The 27,281-nt window shown below is 47.1% G+C and overlaps 1 protein-coding gene across 16 annotated transcripts in view; it reads right to left on the bottom strand.

Annotated features, from left to right (window-relative positions):
* Positions 1-2,787: 2,787 nt before the first annotated feature.
* Positions 2,788-27,281, bottom strand: part of mast2 (microtubule associated serine/threonine kinase 2) — a 117,564-nt gene continuing 93,070 nt past the window's right edge. For all 16 annotated transcript variants that reach the window (XM_078107907.1, XM_078107908.1, XM_078107909.1 and 13 more), the window contains 23 exons: positions 25,123-25,198; positions 24,586-24,795; positions 19,439-19,540; positions 17,944-18,076; positions 17,799-17,866; positions 17,458-17,561; positions 17,113-17,321; positions 16,891-17,029; positions 16,543-16,675; positions 16,105-16,270; positions 14,372-14,473; positions 13,958-14,080; positions 13,760-13,869; positions 13,169-13,323; positions 12,737-12,879; positions 12,428-12,604; positions 11,734-11,985; positions 11,293-11,519; positions 10,889-11,011; positions 10,477-10,613; positions 10,203-10,390; positions 9,143-9,675; positions 2,788-8,933 (listed from right to left, as the gene is read on the bottom strand). In XM_078107907.1, the coding sequence (XP_077964033.1) occupies positions 7,416-8,933; positions 9,143-9,675; positions 10,203-10,390; positions 10,477-10,613; positions 10,889-11,011; positions 11,293-11,519; positions 11,734-11,985; positions 12,428-12,604; positions 12,737-12,879; positions 13,169-13,323; positions 13,760-13,869; positions 13,958-14,080; positions 14,372-14,473; positions 16,105-16,270; positions 16,543-16,675; positions 16,891-17,029; positions 17,113-17,321; positions 17,458-17,561; positions 17,799-17,866; positions 17,944-18,076; positions 19,439-19,540; positions 24,586-24,795; positions 25,123-25,198 (5,128 nt within the window). In that variant the 3' untranslated portion in view covers positions 2,788-7,415. The remainder of the gene's footprint in view (positions 8,934-9,142; positions 9,676-10,202; positions 10,391-10,476; positions 10,614-10,888; positions 11,012-11,292; positions 11,520-11,733; positions 11,986-12,427; positions 12,605-12,736; positions 12,880-13,168; positions 13,324-13,759; positions 13,870-13,957; positions 14,081-14,371; positions 14,474-16,104; positions 16,271-16,542; positions 16,676-16,890; positions 17,030-17,112; positions 17,322-17,457; positions 17,562-17,798; positions 17,867-17,943; positions 18,077-19,438; positions 19,541-24,585; positions 24,796-25,122; positions 25,199-27,281) is intronic.

Here is a 27,281-nt window from a genome sequence, read left to right as displayed (position 1 = left end):
TACAGTAGCCATACATCAGCCCACCCAGGCTTCATTAAGTACCTGGCAACTGCTACACAGACCAATTAGATCACGGGGAGGACTGGGATGTGATCCGTGTCCCCGCCAGGATCCGGCCAATCACAAGGCGGATTTAATCACTTCGGTCCGCTCATTAATGACGAGGGTGAGGAAGCTGAGGCTAATGTAACTTTGTTCCCCGTGTGGCGGGTAATGAATGGGCAAGCTGGGGGAGGTGTTGCCTCATGAGGAGTGGAAGGGAAGACATAACTTGAGGTTTGAATGGAAAACGGGGACACTGCAGCTGTGGCTTTGCGGTGGTTTGAAACCAATGAGGAAAGATGTCCACAAACTGTGTGTTAGAAATGTAAGCGCTCGTCTCGTCGAGTCAGGCGTCGCCGAAGTAACTTGAACTCCGGTGGATTAATTAAGATATTCAAGCGAGTGTTTCTATGTTTGTTTTGTCCCGCTACGCCAGACGTAGATCTCCACCTGCCCGTCGTCTGGAGATAAATCCAAAGATGTGTCCAGAACGGCCGCTAACTAACCGAGGAGCCTCACGCGTGGATGACTTGGACAGGCCGATCACAGCTGTCCAGCTACACGTGAACATCAGGGATGAGCTCCGGAAAAGAGCCGCGGACGAGCCAGACATTCTCCCTCCGTTCAACATGCTAATTCACTCTATTGATCAATAGAACAATTGGTGTAATATGAAAGAAGCATTAAGGGTTTTTTTCAGGGTTCAAGGACCCCCCCAACATCCCTCCTATCTTGGGCAATCAATGTCAGGTAGAAGTCATTCAAAAGTAAAAGGAACTTCGGCATCTTGAAGGCCTCAGTTGTCTTGTTTGATCGATGACAAGAGGCCTGACCCACAAAGGCCAAGTCCATATATTTGGATCTGGTTTTCTCCTTCCACGTTACCCCGTTCGCCCTTTTCCCTCCATCGTAGCTCTCTCCCTCCCTCCCCTACGGCCTGGAATGAATTTGCCCGGTCATGTAGAGCCGTGTCAGAGCGAGGCGAAGCTGGCAATTCATCACCCTGTTCTGCTTCCTGTCACTGCTCCTCCGCACTCTTTTCTTGTGTCTGTGTGTGTCTGTGTGTGCGTGTGCGTGTGCAGGACGGCTGTCAGAGCTCCTCACCACCACCATGTGTACCCCCGTCCCCGCAGGCCCTCCGGTAAAGACTGAGAGGCCCCTCGCTCTCCTCCTCTCCTCTGACAGCTCCCTGCGGACGCCTGGATGGATGGAGGGAATCAAGACAGGGAAGCAGGGTAAGGTAGAAACGGGGTGGTGGGGGGGGGGCACCCAATTATCCCAGAACGCTGGATGGTGTTTGAGTCAGGCCGTGTGACCCCTGACCTCAGCAGTCTATTGGCGGGAGAGTGCGGCGCTTTAGCAAGAAGCTGTATTAGCGGGCAAGGAAAGCTAATGGAGCTCAATTTGACCGGCATTTCGTCTTTGAGGCGTGGCGCCCCCCCCCTCCCCCCCGCGGCGCTGCACAGATTAGCCATTACCCCCCATAAATGCACCGCAAGCCCCACTGAAGCTGTCTCCCAAGACCATTAAGATGCCAGAAATCTCTCAGAGAGACACAGGCACACGGCGGACACACATCCAGCAGCCGAGCGGCTCATTTGAAGCCCCATTAGGGAGGCGGGCGCTGCAGAAACCACAGCTTAACTGACTGGATGAAGCCACTTCAACAGAAATGAGCTTACACACAATTTACTGGCACTTTTCCGCTCACGTTCTCCAGACGGACACAAGGACGAGATGAGAACAAATGACTGGGAATCCAACACGCGGCGTGAACCAGGAGAGAGAAGGGGGGCAATTTAACATCACATTTATTAGATGAAAGAGCTGAAGAAAGCGAGGCAGTACTTCCCCCCCCGAGAACAAAAAGGGGTAATACACTGTAAAAAAACACCGCGAAAGTCATTTCACTTAGACACTAATTTCGTCAGAGTAGTGAGAGTTAAAAATAAAACATGTACATACTTTAAATGACCATCCCTAGATAGTTATTTTTGGTAGAATGTAGTTTGGTCCTGTTTTTATCCATTCCATCACATTTGTATCTTTTCTTAGTCCTGCAGGATAAACAATTTATTTTGGGGAGACTTCTTTACCTTTTAACACACGTTTCACATGGAGTGCAAAAGCCCAAATGTGACAATGTGTGGCAATTAAATCGCTGCTGTTCAAAGCGGTTTTAGAATCCTGACGTGGATAAAGACATTGTTGCTGTACGTTTCCCTGCAAACTAGTTAGTTTGTCAAGAGTCAGTAAACTCACTTATGCTCGAGTAGATATGGTGAAGATAACATTGCTAGACAGAAAGAATAAAAGGTGCTTACCTGCGGTACCTGCAGCATCAAGTCCAGGTGTTGAGTGGGATGTGGGATTTTATCCGGGTCGTGTATGATGAAACTAAAAAACATTTTTGCACCCGTCTAATGAAAAATAGTTCAATTTCTCGTACTGTCTCTGAGTTGACTTGTGTGTGTCCATGCTCCTGGATCTTAACTGATGCAAATAACAAGGAGACTCCATCTGACTACTACGATCTACGGATAGAGATGACCTGATAGGTGGTTTTGCAGTGTAAACCTGGAAGCCATCCGGGATCATTTATTGTTTTGGACTTTATGAGAGTTCAATGGCGGAATTCCCTCTTCAAAATACCGTCTTAATGTTAAAAGCACGATGTGCCACATAAAGCAGAGTGAAAGAAGAATAAAAAAAAAAACACAATAAAGACGCTGCAAAAACCAAAGCTTACATAAAAAAACCTTTATTATTGTTGTAAGGTAAGATTGACAACAACATGCTTTTACCACAATAAAAAATAAAAAGATATTGCACTGGTTTTACTCTAGCAATGCTTTTCCTGTCTTTGTGCCGCCTCCTCCTCATAATCGCTCTTTAAAGACAAACCCCAAACACTGCCTTTGACTGTAGGAGTCCAGTCCCCGTCAGACAGATGCAAACTGTGCACATTAAAACATCACTGAATCTCATGTAACGTGGATCAGAACGCCCGTGTGTGTGTGTGTGTGTGTGGTAACGAGGCTTCACCTCGTCATACCCAACGTCACATGCTCCTCTGAGCTGGTTTCTCTACGTGATCTGAGTCAGAGGTGCACAGAAGCTCGTCAGAGACAAAACCACAGCAGATGCTTCCATCAATCCACAGGACACCGTTCCGTACCCGTTAGCAGGCAGGGAGAGACTCTTCTGCACGAGTTCACAGGCTCAGATTCTGATTTGGTCCACGCTCAAACGAAAGTAAGTTGAGACTTTCGGGTGGAGGGTTTGCCACAGCATTTTTCTCAACAATCACCAATATGAAAAGTCATAAAAGTCAAAACTACCTTGTGAAAACAGTATGAACAATGGAAGTCTTCATAAAATGCACCGCTGCCTTTGAGTATTATTAACTTTCAGGAGCGGGAAGCTGGGGCCAAATGATAAGGTGCTTATTCTTTTCACCAGATGGTTTCCGATTTTAAATATATTTCAAAAAAAGGGTTCAGCGATGATTGTGTATATCAAATGATTTCTTAACTTGGTTGAATGTCAAAAAGCGTTCCCGTGAAGTGACCCCGTGTCAGTATGGAAACGTGCGCGTTGCATCGGCACGGATGTTACTGACGAGCCACCAGCCGGTGGCACAATTCCTCACACATGCTCTCAAATCCCAGCTTGCTATTCCACTTCCCAGCTGGCCGACAAACTTTCCCAGCGACGCGTCTGGTTTGTGGGCCTCTGCCACGGAGCAGCAGAAGTGCATGATGGGTAAACACTGGCTGGAGGTCAAACAAACTGCAAACCGTGTAACTGCTGAACCGACCGGGACGGGACGGAGGGAGTATGGGTAGTGTTTGTGTAGGCCAACCTGACACGGTGTGTGTGTGTGTGTGTGTGCGGTCAACAGACTCAGGGCCTGAGATTAATGACTCCACCAGGGAACCCGACACGTGCCTCACTTTCCAGCAGATGGCTGGACCATCATCTTTACACGCGGGAGAAAGTGCGTGTGTGTGTGTGTGTGTGTGTGTGTGTGTGTTTATAAATGCAGTGGAGATGGAGAAACTGGCAGCACTACATTAGATGACAGTATTGATCTGTGTGTGTGTGTGTGTGTGTGGGGAAGCTGGCCGTGTAGCACTAACAGCAGCCAGCTGAGAGCAGATGGACTGGCGACTGTGTGTGTGTGTGTGTGTGTGTGTGTGTGTGTGTGTGTGTGTGTAGGTTCAAATTACATACAGAAAATCTAAACTACAGCTGCAGTCGACAGCGGCGTTTAATCAGAATGCAAAACACAAAGTCGGACAGCCTGCAGAGAGCAAAGTGTCCATCGCAGCTCCAACTGAAAGATTTTTGGAGGCAAAACTATTGAGTGTGAACTAAATCACAGAGCTTAATAAACCCGCCTGGAATTAATTAGCCAGGGTTTGACAGCTCAGAGGGAAAAATAATTAAGCAACTACCAACTAGGCACAGATACTTGGGTGATATAATGATGTCATGGAGATGTGTTTGTAACTTACCAAGGAATACCTCTTTTGTAACGCATCCACACACACACACACACACACACACACACACACACACACACACACACACACACACACACACACACACACACACACACACACACACACACGTCTGTAATAAGCTCAAATAACTAAAACCTTAGCAGGACCAATGTTAAGAACAAAAAAAATGATTTTTGGATTTCACTTTGTAATAAGCACAAAGCGCAAAATATTATAATCTCTTTAATTTGCTGGTTAACTGAACCAAGATGCTTTGAAGATTCGTAGTTTCATTTTGGATACCAAGTCATCGAATCTGAATCCACTACAGACACAAGATTCATTGACCCTGGAGTTCATAAAATCCCCTCATGTTATCGCCGTAGTAACAAAACCAGCCAGCAACCACCAAAGTCAAATCAGACAGAATTTCACGCCTAAAGTCAAAACGTTGCCCAGAAGTCTGTCGTTGATTGCTCTAAAGCTTCTTAAGTGCTTAAGAATCAGTTGCCCTTAAATGTGACGGGCCAGTTTCTGCTCCCTCTCGTCTCATTTCATTAAGAACAAAAAGTTTGTTTGGTGTCCAACGTGGTCGGTTCTCTGACCGCCTCCTTCGGCCCACCGCGCGCTGCAGGAATATGGGAGCGCCTCTGCTGGGTTCCACAGACACACACCTGTTAGCGCACTGCTGCATGCACAGGAGCGCAGATGATCTGGACGCACGTGCGCGGAATCTTCCTCCTTTCTGCACGTCCTCCATCACAGCTGACCTCCGTGGCTGGAGACCATCAACAGGCCACATGTAGGGTCAGGGGTCACGTTGGTAATTATCACAGCCGGTCACGGGAGGTTTGATTGCTACGGGCAACGCGTTCCAATGACGAAACAAGACGTAGATATCAAACAAGAACATGTAAACATATTACAGAGATTGCCACAGTCAGTGTTGACGTCAGTTCAACAGTGTCCTTTAAACTGAGCCAGAAAGCTCTGGACTGAACGGAAATCGGTGAGCACGCGAGTCCAGTAAAAACACAGAACACTCAAGCAGGATAAGCTCATCTAAAATTCACGAGGGGGACGTCCAGCTTCTGGGAATACGTTCCCGCGTGGACCCACCAGGGTTGGGCTGGGCGGGTATTCAATGAAAGGTGATTTTCTGAAGAATGTCTAACAAGCCAAAAGAAACAAACTAAACAAATGCCTTTTCTTGCTTTCAAATGTCCAGCAGGAATCAGAGAAGGTGGTATATCCAAGAAAAACAAAAAAACAAAACTGAGATTTTCCCCAGAAAAGCAGAATTAAGCTGCAACTCATTTGACAAATGAGATAAAAGATTTGTGCAAAGGCCGACAGAGACACGCACACAGGTAGCAGGGTGTCCTGAACAAAGCTAATCATAAAACACACACAGACAAACCCACGCACAAACACTCACACAGGGTATAAAACAGATGCACAACAGAACTTTAAATATCCTATGCACAGTACCAGTCAAACATCTGGACACACTTTCTCATTGAATTGTGTCCAAACCTTTGACTGGTACTATACAAATATGTGTATATTGGGTGTATATATATATATATATATGTTTGTGTATACAGACATAACCATGCACTTTCCACATAGTCTCACGCACACGCAGAATCGCACAAAGGATCTTTACAGGATCGGAGGCAAAAAAAACATATTGGTCCAGACACCAAAATACAACTACAGGAGCCCTCAGAGGCTGATGGAGCTCGAAATAAAAAGGCGGCGGTCGTCCAAAACAATGTTTTGAAAACGACCAGTCGCTCTGAGCACGCTCAGCTCGGATTCTACCGCTGAATGTTGGCGAAGCTTTGAGGCGTGTGACATCAGCTGTGCATTTAGACCGTTGGCTTCATTTCAAGTTAAACCCGGTAACTGAGATACGGGAAAGTTCTAGTTTAGATTCATGTGTCAGTTGTCACGGATACGTTCAGAGAGCAGTGTCAATGGGCCTTCAGGAGACACATTCAGACACGAGGGAAAGCGTGTTGCAGCCCAACACACAACACACAGGAGGGCGAGGAGTTAAGCATTGAACTGCAGATTCAGTCAGAAGTTTAGACTTGATAAATCAACACAAACACTGTAATCTAATCCAGCACTGACATTCCACGGAGCCTCTTCAAATCACTGAACCGGGTCTGGGATCAGAACTCAGGGAATTCATCTCCCCGTCTGCAAGCCGGCCCCGTCAGATCAGCAGGGACTAGGGCGAAGAGGGGAATTGAGTTTGGCCTAGTTAGCCGGCTGCTGCGTGTACATTGACTTTGCAGATTTAGTCCAATTAAAAACTATGTAATGCGTTTTACACAGAATGATAATCATACGCTGCACTTTATTGCTGAGGTACAATCTTCTGCCAAACTGTTGTGCGTGGGGAGGAAACGTGTGTGTTCAACAAGGCACCCCCTGATCTGTTAGAGGAACATGAGTGCGGGTAATGAGGCAGCACAAGCGGGATCGTCAGCAAGAAAGGTGTGCGTGAAGTGTCTGCTTTGGATACGGGATGTGCACGGACCGCTGAGCCCTTTATTTCCAGCCCCAGACCTTTTTTTAAACAAGGAGAAAAAAATAAAACGACAACCTCCATTGGCTTAGTCTGAAATCAGGACACCAACATAACTCACAACAACATGAGGACAGAACATCTGGAATGGAACAAGGAAAACATGTGTCTTTGCTTGTTGTAGCTCTGCCTTCCTTTTGCTTTGAAAGTCTTTGATTAGTGCCGAGTTACCTGTATGTTTTCATCCAAACATGCAGTGTTTGTGTGACTTATAAACCTCAAGGCGGCGCGATATGTACATTCTGTTCCGGTGCTTTTTGCTGCTACGTCTTCTTGCTGGTTGCTTTGTCTTGTTGCGCGGCGTTGGCAGCTGTGCACGTCTTGCGCTGTGGTTCGGAGGCTGCAGAGGAGCTGGCGTGCGTGCTGAGGGCGGGCTGAGCGGCTGCCACGACCGGCCGCTGGGCGGACGCTGACGCGGCGGCGCTGTCCGCGCGCGCAGACCCTGAAGGGGGCCTTTCGGGGGGGTCCTTGCGGGCTGACGGCGGTAGGGCTGCAAAGTCTTTTTGTATCGAGGCTTTGGACGACGTCGGTGAAGCAACTTCAGGCTCAGTTTCCTGTCTTGTTTGGCACTCCGGGAGGGGAGGTGCCTGAGCGGCCGGGGGCTGTTTGGAGGAGAAGGAGGAGGCGCCAGTTGGTGTGACCGCCGCGGTGCCGCCTACCGATTGTGTCTGCTGCTTCTGGCTCTTGTCTGCGGCGGTGCTCAGTTTGGCGGGACTCAGAACGCTCTTAGCGACTGTCGCAAGCTGGGACACAACCTTCTCCACGGCGCTCCCAGGGGCCGGAACCGGGGGGCTGAAGCTGAAACTGGAGGCGGAGCCCGACGTGAGCGAGGGTGACGCGTTAAGGCTCGCCGCCGCCGCAGCGCAGAGTCTCCGGTTGTCGGCCTCTTTCCTCTCCTTGGGGATGCCCGGGGAGGAGCAGGAGGCGCGGGGCGTCTCTGGCCCGTCTGGAGTCTGGCAGTCGGTAGGACCGGCGGCCGCTCTGGAGCAATTTGGGCTGGTTCTGCACTCGGCAGACGGGCCTCTGGTTCTAGGGCTGCCCAGGCTTGGGTGCTCGGCCCTGGGCTCTGACGGTGCCGTCTGTCCCCCGAGGCTCTTTGTATCTAGAGGAGGAGCTGGCTGGAGGAAAGTCTCCTTGCTGACGGAGATGAACGCACTGCCTGGGGTGGAGAAGGGAAGGGAGCCCTGAGTGGGTTTCGTGGTGCCACTCGGTTCTAGAACCTTCGCCTCTTGTTTTGCTTCTGCTGAAGAAGACCGTGGATCTTTCCCCCCCCGACAAGGGGAGCTCTGATCAGGCTTCGTTTCTGCCAGAGAGGGGAGGGTGTGTATGGGAGTGGGCCTGCCTAACTGGCTGGGCCCTGTGTGGGTGAAGGTGGCATGAGGGACGGAGGGGGAGAGGCAGAGGGAGGGCAGGGTGCCTCCGGGGCCCGTTCTCACTGTGGTGGGCCTCAGCAGGGGAGGAGGAGTGAAGGTCGCCCCCCTGCGTCCGTCCTGGCTGTCCTCTGAGCCCTCGTCCGTCTCGTCCTCAGACGAATCGACCTCGTGGATGGCGTCCTGCTTCTGGAGCGACTCCCTCCGCTCGGCCCTGTCCTGGCGGATGGCGGACAGTTTGTCCTTCAGCTTGCTCTTCCCGGGGGCCAGGCCCAGCGAGCCCGACACGGCGCTGAGGCCGCCGTCCCCTTCCTGACGTCCTAGCTTCCTGGATGAGGCGGAGTGTTTCTGCAGGCTGCCCGTCTCCACGCTGCGTCCCGCTGAGGACAGCAGACCCTCGCTGGCTGACTCCTGAAAGTTGGTGAGGAATGAGACGCTCTTAGAACGGCTCGTCCTGAAAGCTCGTAGACTACACTTAAGGTGCCTTCGTACAGCTCAATTTCAAAACTACTGCTTTCACATCACTAAATAGGATATATTTATCCTTTTGGATCTTTTATCTTTAAATACCTCTATAATGAAATCCATTTGTTGTTGAATTGTGTGTGCCGACCACATACCTGAAGGCTCTGTAGGCTCGGTTCTCTCTGCAGAATCTCCTTCTTGAACTCAGAATGAGAGATGTCCAGACTGTGTTTCCGGCTCCCCGAGGTGGCCCCCCCCGCCGCCCCGCCAGAGGGAGACGAGGGGGGGTTGGAGAGCGAGGAGGCCAGTTTCTCAGCAGACTGCACCCGCTTGAGGAGCGGAGAGCGCGGCGGCTCCGCGCTCTTGGGCCTGGATATCTGCCTCACCAGGGGAGGGGAGGAGTGCAGCTTCACGGGGAACGACTGGCCCACCGCAGACTGCGCCAGCGCGTGGCTGGGCAGAGGGGAGGGCGAGCGCTGAGGCGAGGAGCTCTGAGGGGTGGGCGAAGGCGTCCGGGCCAGGGGGGAGAGGGGGATGTTCCCGGCAGACTTGCGTCGGGGGGAGCGGTACTGGCGCTGGAGCTTCGGGGCGAGGCCGTGCAGGGAGCTGGGCCGGATGTGGCCGGAGCTCGCCGGCGAGTTTGGCACGCTGGAGCTCGGGGAGCTGCTCTGGGACGAGTTTCCACCAACTGAAGGGCAGCATGGAGGAACATGACATGTGACTTTTATATTTAATATGCTGGTGTGTAAAGATATGTGTAGATATTTTAACTTTCAATCAGTACATCAGTCATTTTACATACTATTTGTAAATGAAAAACAATGTGCATCATAGAGCTTAAAGCTGGATGGAAATATTAAGTGCATTCAACTAGTTATGGATTGTTTGCATACATTACATAACAGATGGGGTAATTAAACTGAATATCTTTGGGTTGCTGACAAAACAAGACGCCTCCAGGAACACAGGAATTAAAGTTTGTTTATTCAATCAATAATCAGAATAATGACTTGGAACCCCTCTCTATCTTTATAAATACACTAATCTGACATTTTGTTTGCTTTAGCTTCGCTTAGAAAAACTGGTTTCAAAAAAGTCCGACAGCTTGGGGAGGAATAAATGCAGCGTCTTCAAATACCGCACTAGTCTGCGACAGCTGTGATGTCCGCGGAATACATGATTTTATTGGAGTCGAGGTGAGTCGTTGTCTCTCACCTGAGTGGGCGGAGTCTGGCGTGGACCTGTAGCCCTGCGTCGGGCTCCGTGGCGACAGATTGTGAGTCGGCGAGCCGGGGCCGCTCTCCCCAGAGGAGAGGGAGCGGTTCAGGGAGGACAAGCTGCGACTGGTGTGGAGGAGCGACGCCTGCTTGGTGATCTTCCTGAACAAAGACGTCCTCTTCTTACTGCGAGACAAGAAAACGGCTCAGTCAAGGGAGCCTCGTAACAAATGCACCCGAGCACCCGATACCACACGGGGGTGTGTACCCACCTTTCCTGTCCCTCCTTGGTCTTGGTCTTCTTGTTTCGTCTCGCCATCTTGGATTTGTTGGTCGTCTTGCGGGCGGGGCCGACCTTGATGGTTGTGTTCTCAAACGGGGTGGCTGAGATGGAGACTTTGGCACCACTCTGAGAGGAGGGCAGACCGAATATTACAGATGTGCAGAAGTATTTGTGTGTTTTAAGTGAGGCTTCACTAAAAAAAGGAAACATTTAGTAACAGCAATCTTGTATGTCGCCAACATCAGTACATCATTAATTCTAAACAATATTCAAGGCTAAACTCATACTATTTAAAAACAACTGACTTGGGAAAATATGTACAGGTATATGTAATTCCAATGTATTTGGCAACATGAGGAGGAAAGACTTCAATTAGTCTGTTATCAGCATTGTGAATGTACCTTCAGTATCAGCTCCACCACCTCTGTGTGAACCAGACCGTGAACCGGCTCTCCATTAACTTGGGTGATCAGGTCCCCCTCCCTCAGACCTGCATCTTGGGCCGGACCGCCATCCTCCACATGCTGAGGGCGAACAGATACAGGTGGTCAGATGGGAGATGGGGGGGAAAAAAAGGTCAAGAGCCAAAAGACGGAGAGAAGCAGAAAGATGGACGGAATGGAAATGTATTCTGGGCTTATGGCCCGGTTCTTCAGGTGTTTACTGCCATCTTCTGTCAACAACAAGAATCCCAACACACTCCACCCTCATTCTGTATATTCTATACCGGATAGCCGATCTCCTCATATTAATACATCCAGTACGTGCCGTTTTGTGCTGAATGTTTTGAAGATGTTTTTCTCACCCAGACCATGTGATGTACAGTGTAGATGTCAGAGTCTCCCATGTACACTCGGATGGCTCTCAGGGTGAAGCCGTACTTCTTGCCCGCTCTGTGGATCACCATGGGGGGCTTGACGCTGTTCACGGCTGGGGAGAGGTCGCGGCTCGGGGAGGAGTCCCTCGATGACGGGTTGGACGACAGTGAGTGGGGCGACATCGGGCTGGCCAATGGTGAGGCTCCGTGGTGGTCTGAGAGCGGACAGACAACAGAACTGTGTGTTATTTTTCCTGTCAGGCCAGGATCATACACACCTATTTTCCAGGGATCCTTCTTTTTGGTCAATTGTTTTTTTTGTGTGGTTTTTATTCTATCCTTTTGTTTTCTCTAATTGATGTTAAAAATGTTAAAATACATCATCAAATCAGCCCCTCCTCCCTGCTGCTCCCAGCCTGACATACTGACCTGCAGGGATCATCAGTGACAGCGTGGTGGCAGATGCCGACTTGATGACCTTGTTGAGCGGTCTGGAGCTCGGCGCCGCTGTGTGTTTGTCCGCATCCCCAGACAGCAGCCGATGGCGAGCCCTGCGAGCCGCCAGGTCGCTGATGGCTCTCGGCGTGGACGGAGAGTCGTTGTCGGATGCACTTTTAGCAGCCGCGCTGGCACTGCCGTTGACTCGGAGGCCACGGTCACTCGCGTCGACTGAACTACCCGCTGGAGCGCGAGAGGAGGGCGAGAGAGGAAGCGCAGATAGCGTATGGTCAAGTAGAGTTCAGAGAGTGACAGCAAATATATTGAATTGTACGCTTTTTCAACCAAATTCAAGACATATTTTTCGAAAAATCCTGCAGAAAGCTATTAGATGGAAGTTTCCCAATGATTATATATATATATATATATATATATATATATATAATAATTTCATCCGTTACAGATGGTCACAATATTTTGGATCAGAGTAAAAGAGAAATAAAATCACTTAAATATACTTCAACTAAAACAAATTTAATTCAATTAAATGACATAAAACCGTATCATAAGGCTTTATTAGTAGACCTACTATTCACAGATTAAACTTGTATTTTGGGCAAACTGCATGTTTTCAGCCACTGACTTTCTTAACCCCCGTGTCTCCACAGTGCGTGTTTGTACTGACATGTGAGCGGGGCCTTGCTCAGTGGGCTGCAGGTGGAGCTCGGTGTGGTGGGAGACTCATCCAGCTTCAGTTCTCTCTCCACCGGGAGCTCTGGGATGGCGAGGGGGTGCTCGTCAGATCGCGGGCCCCTCACTGCACTCGGACCCAGGCTGGGACTCTTACGGCATCCAGCTGCACCTGAGAGACCAGCAGTTCATGCATCACACTCTGCATGTATTGCTTACAACTCCGCGGGGTTCCCTGCCTATCGTGAAGGGCCCTCGTTTCAGGGCCCATAGAGGGAATCACAGCGTCCTTCCTGTGATTTACCTTGACCTCCCTCTTCCTCGGAGGAGATGGCGAAGCGGGGCATCTCAATGATCGCTGAACAGCAGCGCCGCCGAACGGTCAAGGGGGGGCTGGAGTCGCTCTCTGTGTGGGACGACTCCGAGACGGACAGGCGCTTCCGCAGGCTGGGGAGGTTAAGTTAAGAGAGGGGATGAGAAACAGGTACACGTCTATAACACAGTGAGACAACACAAAACACAGCAGCCGTAAGAGTAACCAAGGGTTAAACTGACTATAAGCATTCCTTGAAACATAGAGGTTTTTAAGGATTCTTTAGTAAGTCTCCAAGGAACAAAAGTCCTAATGGACTTGAAACTAAAGAGCAGCTCATTTCTTGTACGAATCCATATCCACTCTGCAGCAAGAACAGGAAACACACGTTGCTGTGATGTGATCTGCAGCTGAAGAACTCACATCTCTGGAGATCCCACCAGCCAGGATCGATCTCTGGACTTGAGTCCGCACAGGCTGTCGATGCGATCTCCTCCTTCCTCACTGAGGCTGCGTTTGGTGGGAGGAGGAGTCCTCTTGTCCTCGTGCAGAGACAGACGCTCCATACTGCTGTACACCTGCACACCACATGTCGGTAACGTCAGCACCGGACACTGGGACAGGCGGAGTCTTCGGCCAGCGGTGTTAATGACGGCGGCTTCAAAAACAAACTCACACCCTTTTTCCTCGGTTCCTCAGCAGTACAATGCGCCTGGGGCCAATGAACATTTGCCTTTTTGATAACAGATAACAGTGTGTTTCTGTAGCTCACATCTTCAGGAGAAGGTTCAGAAACAGCTCGATTTATTTAGGAATTGGATCAGTGGAGTTTGAATGTTTGAGCTGCCAGTCAGCTGGGCCGTGGGAGGAAGCCGGAGTACTCTCAGAGAACCCATTCAAACTCCACACAGAAACGGCCCTGTGGTGGTTTCGAACCGTGAGCGACAGTGCGAAACCACCACAGGGCCGTCTCCCGCCTCTTGGAACCATCTGGAGGTATTAATTAAGGTTTACCTTGCTGAAACGAGGCGAGCAGGAGGAGAACTGTCGAATCTCCACATGTTCGTCATCGTTGGTATCGTCCTCTTCCTCTGAATCTAGATGGTGGTACCGGTCGGAACGAGCTGAGAGAAACACACACACAGCGATTAGGTTGTGTGTTGATTAACGTGTAAACACATGAGATGTGGACACAGCAGAAGAGACACATACTGTCAAAGTAGCTGGTGTCGTCCTCAGACTCCAGCTGCGGAATGAACTCGGCTTTCTGCCTCAGCAGGCTGTTCCAGTCCAGGTCTGTGAAGAACGAGTGCTGCTTCACCTCAAAGGCACTGCCTGTGGAGATGAAGGGGGACAAAAAAGGGAGAGGGGAAGTGAAGGAAGAGAGAGAGATGAAATGGATGAAAACGCGCCCCGGCAGCTACAGCGTTTGATTTGACCAGCTCTGCAGCAAACAGCAGGTGGAGTCTGGTTGTCCCTTTATTTTGAAACTCTTGGTGGAAAATAGACAAAAAAATGTCAGATCCAAAGAGAAAGACCGAAAACTAACAGACAAGGGAAAGTCAAGTGTATGGACCAAGAGAACCCGGTTCCTGAACATCTCAGTAAGGTGTGTGCATGTGTTACCTGTGCCAAGTCTCTCCAAAGGATTTTGTCTTAGCAGCTTACAGATGAGGTCCTGAGCTTCCTGAGGAAGAGCTTCTTCCTCCTCCGGCCAGATGATTTCATCTAAGACAAACACACAAACAGTGTCAACACATGTGTCTTGTCAGTGAGACAATAAATGAGACACTGTCCGGTTCGCTGACTTGTCAGCCCCACTGACCGCCATGAGTTGATCTTCACCCATGTCGAACTACTTATAGCAAAACACAAATATGCAAGTGATTTTGGCATATTGTGTGTCTCCACGTTCGGTTTTTGTGTAGAAACTGACCACAGTTTGATGCAATTAATGTCTCGGTTTATTTCACAAAAATATTGAAAGAAAAAGACCAAATTCTGCCAGACGAGCTGGGCCTGATCTCCTGTGCTACAGCTTACTGCACCGATCATTTGGTGGTTTTGGGCTTCATACTTTGATCAGTGCCTTGAGATGGTTCACCTCTCCTATAAGAGTGACCTGGCCCAAACCGCAGCGTAGGAAAGCTATGGGGGCGTTACATAGTGTAAGAACACACAAAAGATCTTTCCTCATGAAACATGTCTTGAGTGTGATGCTTTAATAAGTGGTATGAAGGCATCATCTTGGCCTCACACGATAAGAAGAATAGTAGACAATCAGACAGGTTGGAAACAAAGGCAAGTGGTTGATCTAGATCACTGGCTCCCAGCAGCTGCTACGTTCATGTCAGAAAGCACACAGGCTTCCATCTTATTGGACACATCATCCAACTAACAGTTTGTGTACATTAATCCCGCTACATTTAGTCTTTGTGGTTCCACAGACGTCACCCGAGCGTTCTGCCTCACATGATGCACCTTACTGACAACCATCGTGGAGATGGACAGAAAAATACATTCAAGGTTAATGGAGAGCCTCGGTTCTTTATCACCACGGCACATCAATATGGAGGGACGCACTCGTAACACAACAAGAGATATGCAGGAATCAATGCAGGTTTATGATCATTGACTTGCCCTTTCATCTAAGGTAAGCTGAGGGAGAAAAGAACATAGAGGAGGAATAACAACTGATTTAATTCCCTATAAATCAAGGCGGTGCCTCTCTGCTGTAGAGTAACACCTCTATCAGTCTATGATCTTATCAAGTCAACCCGGACCGCTCAGGCTACAACAGGAAACATGAACTGAACATGAACCACACAACATCAAATATTGAAAAATACTTTTGCCAAAGACATTTGTTTTTTTTAGAGACCAGAAAACCGCATGGCTGAAGCTCAGGGGAAAATGAATAAATGCATTTGCTGTGTATCGTTATTTATATTAGCGGTTCCCTGTAATCTACGTACGTCTACTCTGCGTAAATGTATATTTAGAATTATAAACATTAAGCAGTTTATCGTCCACGACTCCTCAAAATGACGACTTGGGCTCGGGAAGCTGGTTCAGTTTATGAGCACATGCTCTGATGGTGGGGGAACCTTTCTGGCTGGCAAGTAACATGAATATATATATATATATATATATATATATATATATATATAAATTAATTTAATTAATATATATTAATTAATTTATAATTAATGTGTGGCCCTGATGTCTTGTCTGACTGTCAAGTGGATTTCGACTCCTCAACAAAGATTTAATTGCTTTATTGAACTGATGGTGATCATGACCGACTGCAAACGTTTCTCGTTAAAGGGCGGTTACAGCGCGTCAGAGCCGAGACTCACCGCTGATGACCTGACCGAACAGCTCCTCCGGTGTGTCTCCGAAGAACGGAGCACAGCCCACCAGGAACTCGTACAGGATGACCCCCATGGCCCACCAGTCCACCGGCTTCCCGTAGCCCTGACGCAGAATCACCTCCGGGGCGATATACTCTGGGGTGCCACACACCTGGAGAGGAATCGGCAAATAGGAAATCAGCGTCAGCGTCAGCAGCAGCAAATAAAACCCCCAAAGGATGCAAATTTTATGCAGAAGAAGAAAAAAACAGGAAAAATGCCTATCAATTCCACGACAAGTTACATATGTGCAAGTTAACTACACAGGCTAGTGGCTGAGATAAATGCCTATAGAGATTTCATGAATATGTGTAACATTAATGTATTTAATAGGCTGCTATTACAGTTTATAAACATCCAACCGCCACCACCGTTAGCTTGTACCTGTTTATCGAGGAACTCTCTGGCGTCTTTCTCTATGTGTCCTTCATACAGGTTTGTGGTCAAGCTCATCAAACCGATCTTTGAGAGACCAAAGTCTGTCAGCTTAATGTGTCCCATGGAGGTGATGAGAAGACTGCAGGAGAGCAGAGGAGAAGTTAGGTCATACAAGCACTTTGCTTTAGCTGAATCATTCTCTGCCAGACTAGTGAGACGCTTTACAAATAAAAGGTCCATCTACCATTGCTCAGTGATTATACATAATCCACTTAGAAAATGCTCCATTTAATTGTATCAATGTGCTGATTAGGAAATACTTGATATGAATGTCAGTGAAATAAGATGTCCTACTTGTCAGGTTTGAGGTCTCTGTGGACGATGCCATAATTGTGAAGATACTCTAGCGCGAGGACCGTCTCTGCAAAGTACATACGGGCCATGTCCACCGGCAGAGCTCCAATATTCTTCAGCAGCGTGGCACAGTCTCCACCTACAGAGGACACGCGCCCCGTTAACCACCACACAGCGGCGACCGGCAGCAGTGAACCATCGCTGGGACCACGATTGTCTTACCCTCCACGTACTCCATCACCATGCACAGGTGCCGCCTGGTCTCGAAGGAACAGAACATGGAGACGACAAACGGGTTCTCGGCAAACGTCAGGATGTCCCGTTCCACGAAGGCCTGCTGGATCTGGTTCCTCAGGATCAGGTTCTGCTTGTTGATCTTCTTCATGGCGAAACGCTGCCGGGTCTCCTTGTGACGCACCAGAAACACGGTGCTGCGCAGGAAGAGACAGGAGTCCCAATGTAAATAACCAATTAGTTTCACTTAACACCTTCATTTTTTGTTTTGCAATGCAGCAATTATGTATTGATATGAGAATATCAAAAGATGTAAATATTGTTTTGTCTCACCCGTAGGCTCCGTTGCTGATGAGCTTGATGTTTTCAAAGTCCTCCTCTCGAGGTGCTTTGGTTTTAGACTGTGGAGGAGCTGCTGGGACCGGGGTGCCTTGGCCCTAAAGCACATGAAACACACCCAAGCAAAGTCTTTAATGAATGAATTAATAAGCTTGTTTATTCATTCACCAACTAGGACCATTTTTCCTTTTCATTTGTATATGCGTGTTTATTAAAGAGAAGGTAAAACCTTCACATCAGTTGCTTTTGCAGGTAGAGTGTTCGATTATGTCCATAAGGATGAAATTAAAAGAACACAGCTGGGATGGATGAGATGGATACGATTATGTACTCACGTCCACTGAATCGTCCGTCTCTGGAGTTTCTGGGTTCCCACTGTCATAGCTGCTCAGCTGGGCCATTTCTACAGAGAGCCAAGTATAAGTTACCATAATCAACGTTTCCACGTGGTTCTCACTAAAATAAAATAAAATAAATTACCCTCCAGCGGATCCCTGGTGAGGCCCAGCTGGCTGATGATGTATCGCGGGATGTCGCACTTGATGCCTTGGCCCTCCTTGGCATGGCCCTCTGCTGCTTCCAACAAATGGTAGAACTCCTCAGGATCAAACTCCTGCAGGGGGGGTGGGGGGAGAGAGATATAAAAAAATATATATCAAGAACATGGGTAGTCCGTCCAATGGTGCGAGCGCCACGTGGCAGCATACACGGGCGTATTTGCTCACGTGTCGTGGAGGAACTGCTGCTGCTGCTGAAAAATTCTCTTTTTTAAGACTTTTTTAGAAGGGCGAGAGGTCATTCCAGTCTTTTCTGGTTGTCATGTATTAAAATCGCTGTGTCCGAGATGTGAGTGTATAGACCCTCTCACATACACACACATGCAGCGTATACAGTATACATGTATGAACACCCACCCTCCCCTCTAACTGTGTGCTTCCATTTGTAAAACTCACCCTGTAAGCGGTCATGGCTTCAGTAGCGCGCGATTAGTCTACACCACCAATGTGCGTATGTGCCCCCCCGCCCTCCCCCCCCTCCAATTAGACCTCTGTCTTCTACACTGTTTTTTTTTTTCTTTCCATTCGGTTGGATTCAGCAGATTTGCACCTTTTCAACCCAAGTGGATGGAGCTCTGTGCTTAGTGCTAATGTGTGTTTGTGAGTGTGTGTTAGTGTGCACATTAGGGAAATTTAAAATGCTCAGAGGAAGTGCACAAATGAATTGCTGTGGTTGAATCATTTCACGGCAGGGAGCAGGAAGCTCTAAATTGTTAATTAATCATGCGCGCAGTCGTGCGGTACAAAATGAAAAAGCTATTCCAGTTAATATTGGTCATATCTTTCATGGCGCTATTTCTAACAGACTAATTCACACCACAGTGCAGTAGCGTGATTAAAATGCAAAACTACTCGTTGCGGAAAACCAACCGGGACGAGGCTGATTAAAACAGTTTAGAAAAGTTAACAACGCTACATTAATGAGACTAAAATGTAATTTAACATGTCTAACTTAAGGCTTATTTGCATGATTTCGGTTTATTTTATGAATTCAAAGTCTAATAACATGAAGAGCGACTTTGTTTGCTGCAGCTCTAATGTGATGTTTAACATTTTAAGTTTTAAGTTTTGTGTTATTTCATTCACGGTTTAATGTGGTTTGTCTGCCTTTTTTTGTAATCCTTTTGTCGCTCACCGTACATGAGCAACACTACCACAGCGTAAGACTACTGCTGTATCCCAAACTTTACAAAAAGAAATTAGGAGGAAAATACTATTACACAAGTATTACAAGAATGATATATTGGTGGTACATTGTTAAAACCTAGCATCTACTTGACCCAGAATGCAACTTGGTCAAAGACTGGCGTGTGTTGACGTAGCCTGCAGCTGAGGTGAGGAGCTCACTCACGTCTGACTCCACCCCTCCTGAGATTTTGTAAATAGGGGGGTTTCTTGATGGAGTTGTTTTCACTCACCAGACACTCCAGCAGACGCGCTGGCCGGGCGATGATGATCATCAGCTTCCTGACGAGTTGAGTCACGAAGGTGACCTCCACACTCTCTGAGCGCTCGTGAGCCTGAACACACAAAGACAACAGAGCAACGGGACGGGAGGTCAGCCTGGAACATTTCGCCTTCAATTTCTTTCAGTGTTAGAAGCCAGATGACTGACTCCTCATAATAACATCCATTTATTATATTTCATCTTGTTTTCAATAATTCATCATCATGAAGTCTTCTCTGACCTTGGAGCTGTGCAGAGCCTGCCTCTTGCATTGTGTTTGCCCTTCACAAACAAACAGTTTGAGGACAAGGGGACGGCTGAGTCCCTCCCTCTGTGACACCTGAGAGGTAATCTAAATCAGAATGACCTCCGCCTCGCTCGCTCATATCCACCGTGAAATGTCTGTCAGTGTGGACACAGAGCAATTTACCCAGCAATCCACTGTAACTGACTGCAAACGCATCTGCAGCAGACACCGATCCCCGGAAAGAAATGGGGTGGAAGTGTGTCTGTGTGTGTGTGTGTGTGTGTGTGTGTGTGTGTGTGTGTGTGTGTGTGTGTGTGTGTGCAAAGTGGAAGCTGTAACAATTACAAACCCCCCACTGTAAAATACATTTCCTTCTCTGGGGGGTAATGTGTAACAGGCTAACAGAGAGCCAGCTGGTGGCTCATAAACAAAGTATGTGCAGCCCCTTTGCTGTTTGTCTAACAGCACTGTGCTGACACAGACCCCCACCTGAATTATTTATAACTCTAATGAGAGCTTGAGGGGGACAGGGTGTCTAAATGTGCCCGCTAAATATGTATTAGGGTGTATATATGTAAGCAGAAAGAGCCTGAATGTGTGTGTGTGTGTGTGTGTGTGTGTGTGTGTGTGTGTGTGTGTGTGTGTGTGTGTGTGTGTGTGTGTGTGTGAGGTGACTGTACAGGGCAGCGATCGGTGAGTAATGGACAGCTGAGGGATCAACCTCTCACTGCGCAGAGGCTAATTAACCAGTCAGACAGAGAGAGATTGTGTGTGTGAGAGAGAGAGACACATCATGTGTGTTAACTTTGCATGTCTGATGTAGAGAGATTCCCTGGTGAGCTACACAAGACAGAACACATGTGTTAACACCTTATATGCACGTGTGTACTGTGTGATATAATCTGTAGATTTAAATTTTCCATGTTTTGACAAATCTCTAAAGCTTTTGTCTCATCATTTAGCCGCAATCAAGTCTGTTAAGCGAACACTTTTCCATAAAGGCCAAATTTAGCTATAAAAATGACTGAATGGTCCCAATAATGCAAAAATGACTTAATCTTTATAAGATATTATTAATGTAAATAACAAAAAAAACACTTTCAGTAAAATTGACTTTGTATAGCTCAAAATAACATCGCAGGACTTGGGTCCAAACTGCACCAAATACAAATTATTTTGTATTTATGCCATTGTTACATCCATGTATCTTATACAGATAAAACACTCGGATGGTGATTTATGGTTGAAGGTAAAATATGTTATGTTCCAGTCATGTGACCTAGCACGACATTCCAGGCAATCAGTCAAGAAACTTGCCCCCTCAGAAATGAACAGCAAAGAGGTGACATGACCCACTCAGACCTCTTCGCTTTGTCCATGCAGGTTTATACCTGCGTCCAGCTGAGAGCCAATCGAACCCAGATGTTAGCAGCTGTATGTGGGACCTGATGATCACGCTGGAGTTTCATGCCGACTGATTGATGCGAGGTGACCAGAGCAGAGTTAGCACTCTGCCCTCAGGTGACCCACGGGGGTCTAACAGGGTCTCCCTGGGGGTGCAACAGAGGATGGCCTGGACACAGGTTGCCATGGTAACCGGCAGGCGGGGTCACTAATGCCCCCTGACAGGGATGGATAAGGGAGAGGAGGAGAGGACGCGCAGCAGAGGAGAGAGAGAGAGAGAGAGAGAGACGAAGGAGACAGGGTAAAGGTGAAGGAGAGATAAAAGACAAGAAGAGGACCGAAGGAGGGAAGGTGATCCGGCCTCCTGCGAGCTCTGTAATGAGGTCATGACACGAGGGGAGAAACAGGGGAGAAAGAGCGGATGGCTGAATGAGGGAAAGGGTAAGCAAGGAGGACAAAGGCATTCCAAGACGAGAGGGAGTGGACTGATGAAAACTAGTTTGGACGTTGGTCCTATACATTGAAAAGTATAACACGTGTTATACCTTTTCAGAAAAATACTGATATAAAAAGGGACACGGCTTAAAGGGTCAGTTCACCCAAATCATTGACACACTATTTCGAGAACGAGGAAATTCTTATCACCATAAATAAATTACTTTAACTTCCACTGAATTGGGGAGGCGGACTGGTGAGGCCTTGGTTGGCGATTCGGGACTATATTTACCATAAGATTATGTTAATTGTCCCGCACAGCTTTAGCAACGGTACAGGCAACTGTTCCCTTAAAGAATCCAAAATAAAACATTCACGGGTGGTTATTTATTATTTATGAATTTCTGTAATTTTTCAGAAAAAATTAAGACATTTTATATCAATATCATGACACTCTATGAAGTTACTATAATGAATTATGATGGAGAATAGATTTAAGATTTAAGAATGTCCGTATCGTGGTCTGACCAAAAGTGACCCTTTAACCTGATTAACACCAGAAGAGAAGATATAAAACTTCAGAGAGAGTTGTCCGACTCAAACAGTCAAGCAGTGAAGGCATCATTCATCAGTCCGTAATGTCACTATGTCATGGACATCCTTCTGATCTGCACAACATCCAAAAGGGCTGAATAATACATTAATATGTTCAGTAGAAATGCTTTAAATGTAATCTAAAAGCATTTTTACACCTCATTATTAAATGATCTAAAGGAATTAATCAAAATACTATACATCACACTGTCACTCCACCAGCTTAAATGGCCTGATGACTCATTTAAAGTCTGAATTATTAACAGGCTCCAGATGAAAACACTCACAGCAGTTGACTGATTACAACACGATTCAATAATTCATGTATCTGCCATTAAACTCTGGAAAAGGATCTCTTTGGGAAATGTTGAAACGTGGCCATGTGTCTCTTGGAGAAAGCAGTTTTTGTTTAAACTAAATTATACTGAAATACGATTTTGAGGGTTGTGTACATAACTGTTAGTAGTAACAGTTAGAAGCAGCTCCTATAAACAAACTCGAAGCAGAAAGCTAAGCTGAAATACATTTCAAAGTAAAAGACTGTTGACGCTGTTAGCAGCATTAAAAGTCTCTGACACAAAGTAAAGAGAAGAACGCTCCTCATCTTTGTCGTCTTCAGCATAAACAAGTTCCGACAAAGCCGAACGCAATCAAACCGAAATTGACTCAACTGTAAAGTCTGCATCTGCCTCCTCCTCCTCCTCCCAGCTGTGGGTGACCACCTTCCACTTGCTCTTCCTCATCACATCCTCCAGCACCTCCTCCTCCTCCTCCAGCCTCCTCTGCCACGAGATGCGAGACATGATTCCACCAAAGAGCCAAAACCCCAAAACGCGAATTTTCCATAAAACAACGCAGGCAGGGAGGCTGTCCTCACACCTCCGTCCACTCGCTCACGGCCTCCATCCTCTCCTCTACTCTGTAGCTCTGCTCCACCTGCTGCTTGGCCACCCGCCAAAAAAACAAATGAGAAAAAAGCCAGCCTAACGCCGCCTAATTGATGATGTCATCACACAGCCCTGCATTGCAGCTTCGGCGTCTGGTCCAGATTTGTTCAAGTCCAGCTGCCCACACCCTCCAAGAAGGGGCACGTGCACTCTATCTTCCTCCCTCTGAGCCCGTCGGCCAATCAGATACAGAGGAATCCCCTTGGAGCCCCGCCCATCCCAAAAAGCCTCGGATTGCACCTCCTTCGTCCCTCCTGCTTGTCTAGTAGAGTCATCCGTCAGCCCCCGGTGACTAGTGGAGTGTGAAATTAAAATCGGGAAGGATGTGCGCGCACGTGTGTGTGTGTGAGAATATGCTCGCCTGCATATATGTGTGTGTGTCCCAGTAGAACAGAAGGTCAATAACAGGCTGGTGGGAGCCATAATGCCCCCCCGGTACTGGAAAACTGAGCTAATAGAGATGTCACCACTGCCACACAAACACACACGTAAATGTATCTCTGTGCACACAAACACACGCGTGAACACAGAAAAGCTGTCCGAAGCGATCCCATCGCGTGAAGTAGGGTTAAGCCAATCAGAGTTGTTTGTCAATAATGCCGTACTGTGTGATGTCATACGAAGACACAAAGACTGGCGGTCGTAACCATGACGAGCGAGCGGGGGCGCGCGTCACGCCGTGAGTTGTTCCACGGTAAGCCGAGTGTGACTGGGAGGCGGCCACGGTCCCGGTGGCTTCATCACAGTCCAGGACAGACTTTTCGTTTGGTCCATGTTGGGAAATTACAAAAAGGTTTGATGCAGTTTGTCAATTAGTGATATTTCACCATAGTAAACGCTAGTGCAGTTTTTTCAGTTTCATATGTGGTGAACGGTTTGCATTTTTACTCGCACCTACTAAACGGTGTTATGTTGGCAATGTGAACACACAAATTTACATTTAAGACCCTGCAAAAAAATGTCCAGTTACTGTGTAGAAAGTAATGGGGAAACTATGGGGGTCACAAAATAAAAACTTAATTTTCTCACAATTTTTTTCAGAAAAGACCACCCCAATTAGGGTTTGACAGGCTTCATGAATCAAAACCATCTCTAAGGTTCATAGTTAAATCTTTGCTTCACCAGCTATAATGAGTCAAAATGTGAGGATGAAAATGCCAGGATCTTATCTGAACTGGTCATGTATGTTTATGTTTTGAAACATTAAATCAGTCCTTCAGGCAATTTAGATGAATCTTTCAGTTAGTTTCTAAATGTTTTCTATTGAATTCTACCATCTTGTCCTTGAGCCCTGATACGTAACTGTTTGAAAAAAAAAACCTTCTACTATTCTGCTATTTTTTCCCATATATTTCCTTTCTGTTTAGAATTACAATGCACGGTTTACCTGTTTTGATATGAAAGGTTGCCCATGAATATAAATGTTGGGCGTCGTTCCATCATATACAGTCACCTTAATAACACTGAAAAAATGAGCATTGCTCCACTTACGTCCTGCAGCAGCTTCTCCAGGTTCCCCTGGAGCTCGTAGAAGTAGCGGGAGGTGATGAGGCCCTCTCTGCTTTTCAACAGGCAGTCTCTGGACAGCTCCGTCAGCTGGTGGTGGATGAAGCTCAGGACCCCGTCGGCCAGCGGGCAAACCTTGTCCGGGGCCGAGGAGCAAAGCAGCTCAGCCAGACGCTCCTCCATTTGAGCCGTCGCCTGAGGGGGCAGCGGGGAGGGGGGATGAGTCACAGCAGAGGTATAAGCATATCTGACGGTCACATACGTGACCAGAAAATGTTAAATACATGACAAAGTCGTCATACATCACCATATCGCACATATATAAACAAATATCTAAAATCTAGACCCTTTTACTTACATGAAATCTTGACAATGTGGTTTTGGTCTCAAACTTAATCAAGGTAATTAACAATGAATTATTTCTAGGGTTAGTAGACGTTTTGTTATCATCATTCCTCTTTCTCTCCGTTACATCCACAGAGCCTTGGTTCTCTACAGGAAGTGTGCGCCTCCGGTACAAACCTTGGGAAACCTTTCCTTGTACACATGGTTCATCATCACGATCTCATGGTCGAAGGAGATGGGCGAGCGGCCGGGGCTGGAATGAACGACAAACACAGCTTAGTGGATACACTCGGAGCTCATTGATGTGTCATTCTGTAATAAAAACATTTTAATAAAAGCAGCCAGCCAAGACGTTAGTAGATCAGCAGATGTGTGGGCGTGTTGGAGAATCCCCTACCTGGGCCACCGGCCTTTACCTGGGATAGAAGGTCACCCACAAGAAAGCATTATTTTCAATAAAATCACAGTCAAAGAAGTTGGCAACAATCGGTACACATCCTTAGTATTTAAATACCTGCTCAGTGTCATCCTGTGACATTTAGTAGTACTGAAGTAGCATTGTTAGCATTGATGCTATTTTTTAACACCTCATTCTCGTGATTTCACCAAATGTAATTTGGTGAAAAAGTGACCCACAACCATTCTCAGGGCTATTTCAAGGATTGAATGATAAAATGAAGTTGCAGAGATGAGCAATAGTTTTCCTGAAAGATAAAGCCTGCTGGGAGCGCTGCTTGTCCCCCGAGCTGCAGACACACAGCTGACCAGACTGCACTGGTGCGATCCCTCCAACGCGAGGGGATAAAAGCTGGATGGCAGCCACGCGTGCTAACAGGACCGCGGGGTCTTCATCACGTGTGTGTCTGGAGCTGTGTAAAGCCGAGACCATGACCACCTCCGGTCTCAGATGGTTGCACACACAGAACGGCGAAAAAAAGGTAACGCTTCTGGAGATCCGAGGACTGCACGTATGTGTGTGTGTGTGTGTGTGTGTGTGTGTGTGTGTGTGTGTGTCTAGCTGTCAGTTATGAACCAAGGCTGTCCACAGCCCAACTGCAGTGAGTGTTTGTCAGTCCTCAGGGAGGTTTTATGACCTGGCAGACTGACAGTGATGTCTCCTTCATTCCAACAGAATATCAATCCATCCTTCTTTTCACACAGTGCACTCGGTCTTCTCTCTATTGCCCTCCTCCTGGGACTTATGCTGTCATACACCTGCCTCCCCCCCCCACACCCACACACACACACACACACACTTGACCTTTCCACATCTCACTTTCCTAAGAATAGGGGATGGCGACGTGGGACAGGCGGAGGCCGTGTGTGTGTGTTGAGGAAATGAATACTTGATTCCAGATAATTTTAGGTTTTGTTAGCCTGCTGTATTATTCATCACACCCATTTATGACAGTAAACAGTATGCAATAAAAATTGCAATTGTTGTGTTAGATACACATGACGAGCCTCGTCTTGTTTCTCACTCTTACAATCAAGACTTGTTTGTTTGATATCAATTCTGTCCTGTTTTAAAATACACAGAAATGTATAAAAATGAATATGAAATATTTCCAATCCAACAAATCTAAAACAGTATCAAAATAAAGAATTAAGCAAAAAATATATTATACATTTTTTTCAACAATACCATAAAATAAAATACAAATAAAAGCAGAAATAAGTTGAAAACATTCCTGGAGGGACTGAGTGCTACAAGGTGAGAGGAAGCTAGGTGAGGTAAAAGAATGTGGGGCTCCAGATGTTGGTATGAGTCATCGGTATACACACACACACACACACACACACCTGATGAGGTAATGCTTTAGGTCATCCATTTGCAGCTCAAAGTCCAATTACCAGCTTAATAGGACTGGGAGCCGGCTGAATGTGACATACGAGCAACGCCTCACGCAGCCCGTTCATCATTACGCCACCGCACACGATGACAAGTGACCACGCACACACAAAATCCCGTACGTAACTGTGCTTCCAGTTTTCTTTTGTTTCCACCTGCTTTGGTTTCATGATCATTTTGTTCATATTTCTGCCCCCACAGCAGTATATTACACTTCTATGTGGGGTTGTTATGTTTCTTTTAGGCTTTTATACATCATCACAGTGAGTCTGTGTGTGGGGACAATATAGTTAACACTGGAAAGGATTTACTACTCTGTCTACTACTGTACGTAAAAGAGGTTTTAAACAATAAGCTTGCAGCAGTTAAAATAACATAACAGAATTTCTCTTCTGGCAAACTTTCAATGAGAAAAGAGTTGTGATTTAAAGCAGCTACACGATTTCAATGGACAGTATGATACAAGTGTTGGGAATATATTAGT

The sequence above is a fragment of the Gasterosteus aculeatus genome, chromosome 8, assembly GCF_964276395.1.
Source record: "Gasterosteus aculeatus chromosome 8, fGasAcu3.hap1.1, whole genome shotgun sequence".
Lineage (NCBI taxonomy): Eukaryota > Metazoa > Chordata > Actinopteri > Perciformes > Gasterosteidae > Gasterosteus > Gasterosteus aculeatus.
Note: the sequence above shows the minus strand (reverse complement) of the source record. Positions and strands in the feature narration are given on the sequence as shown.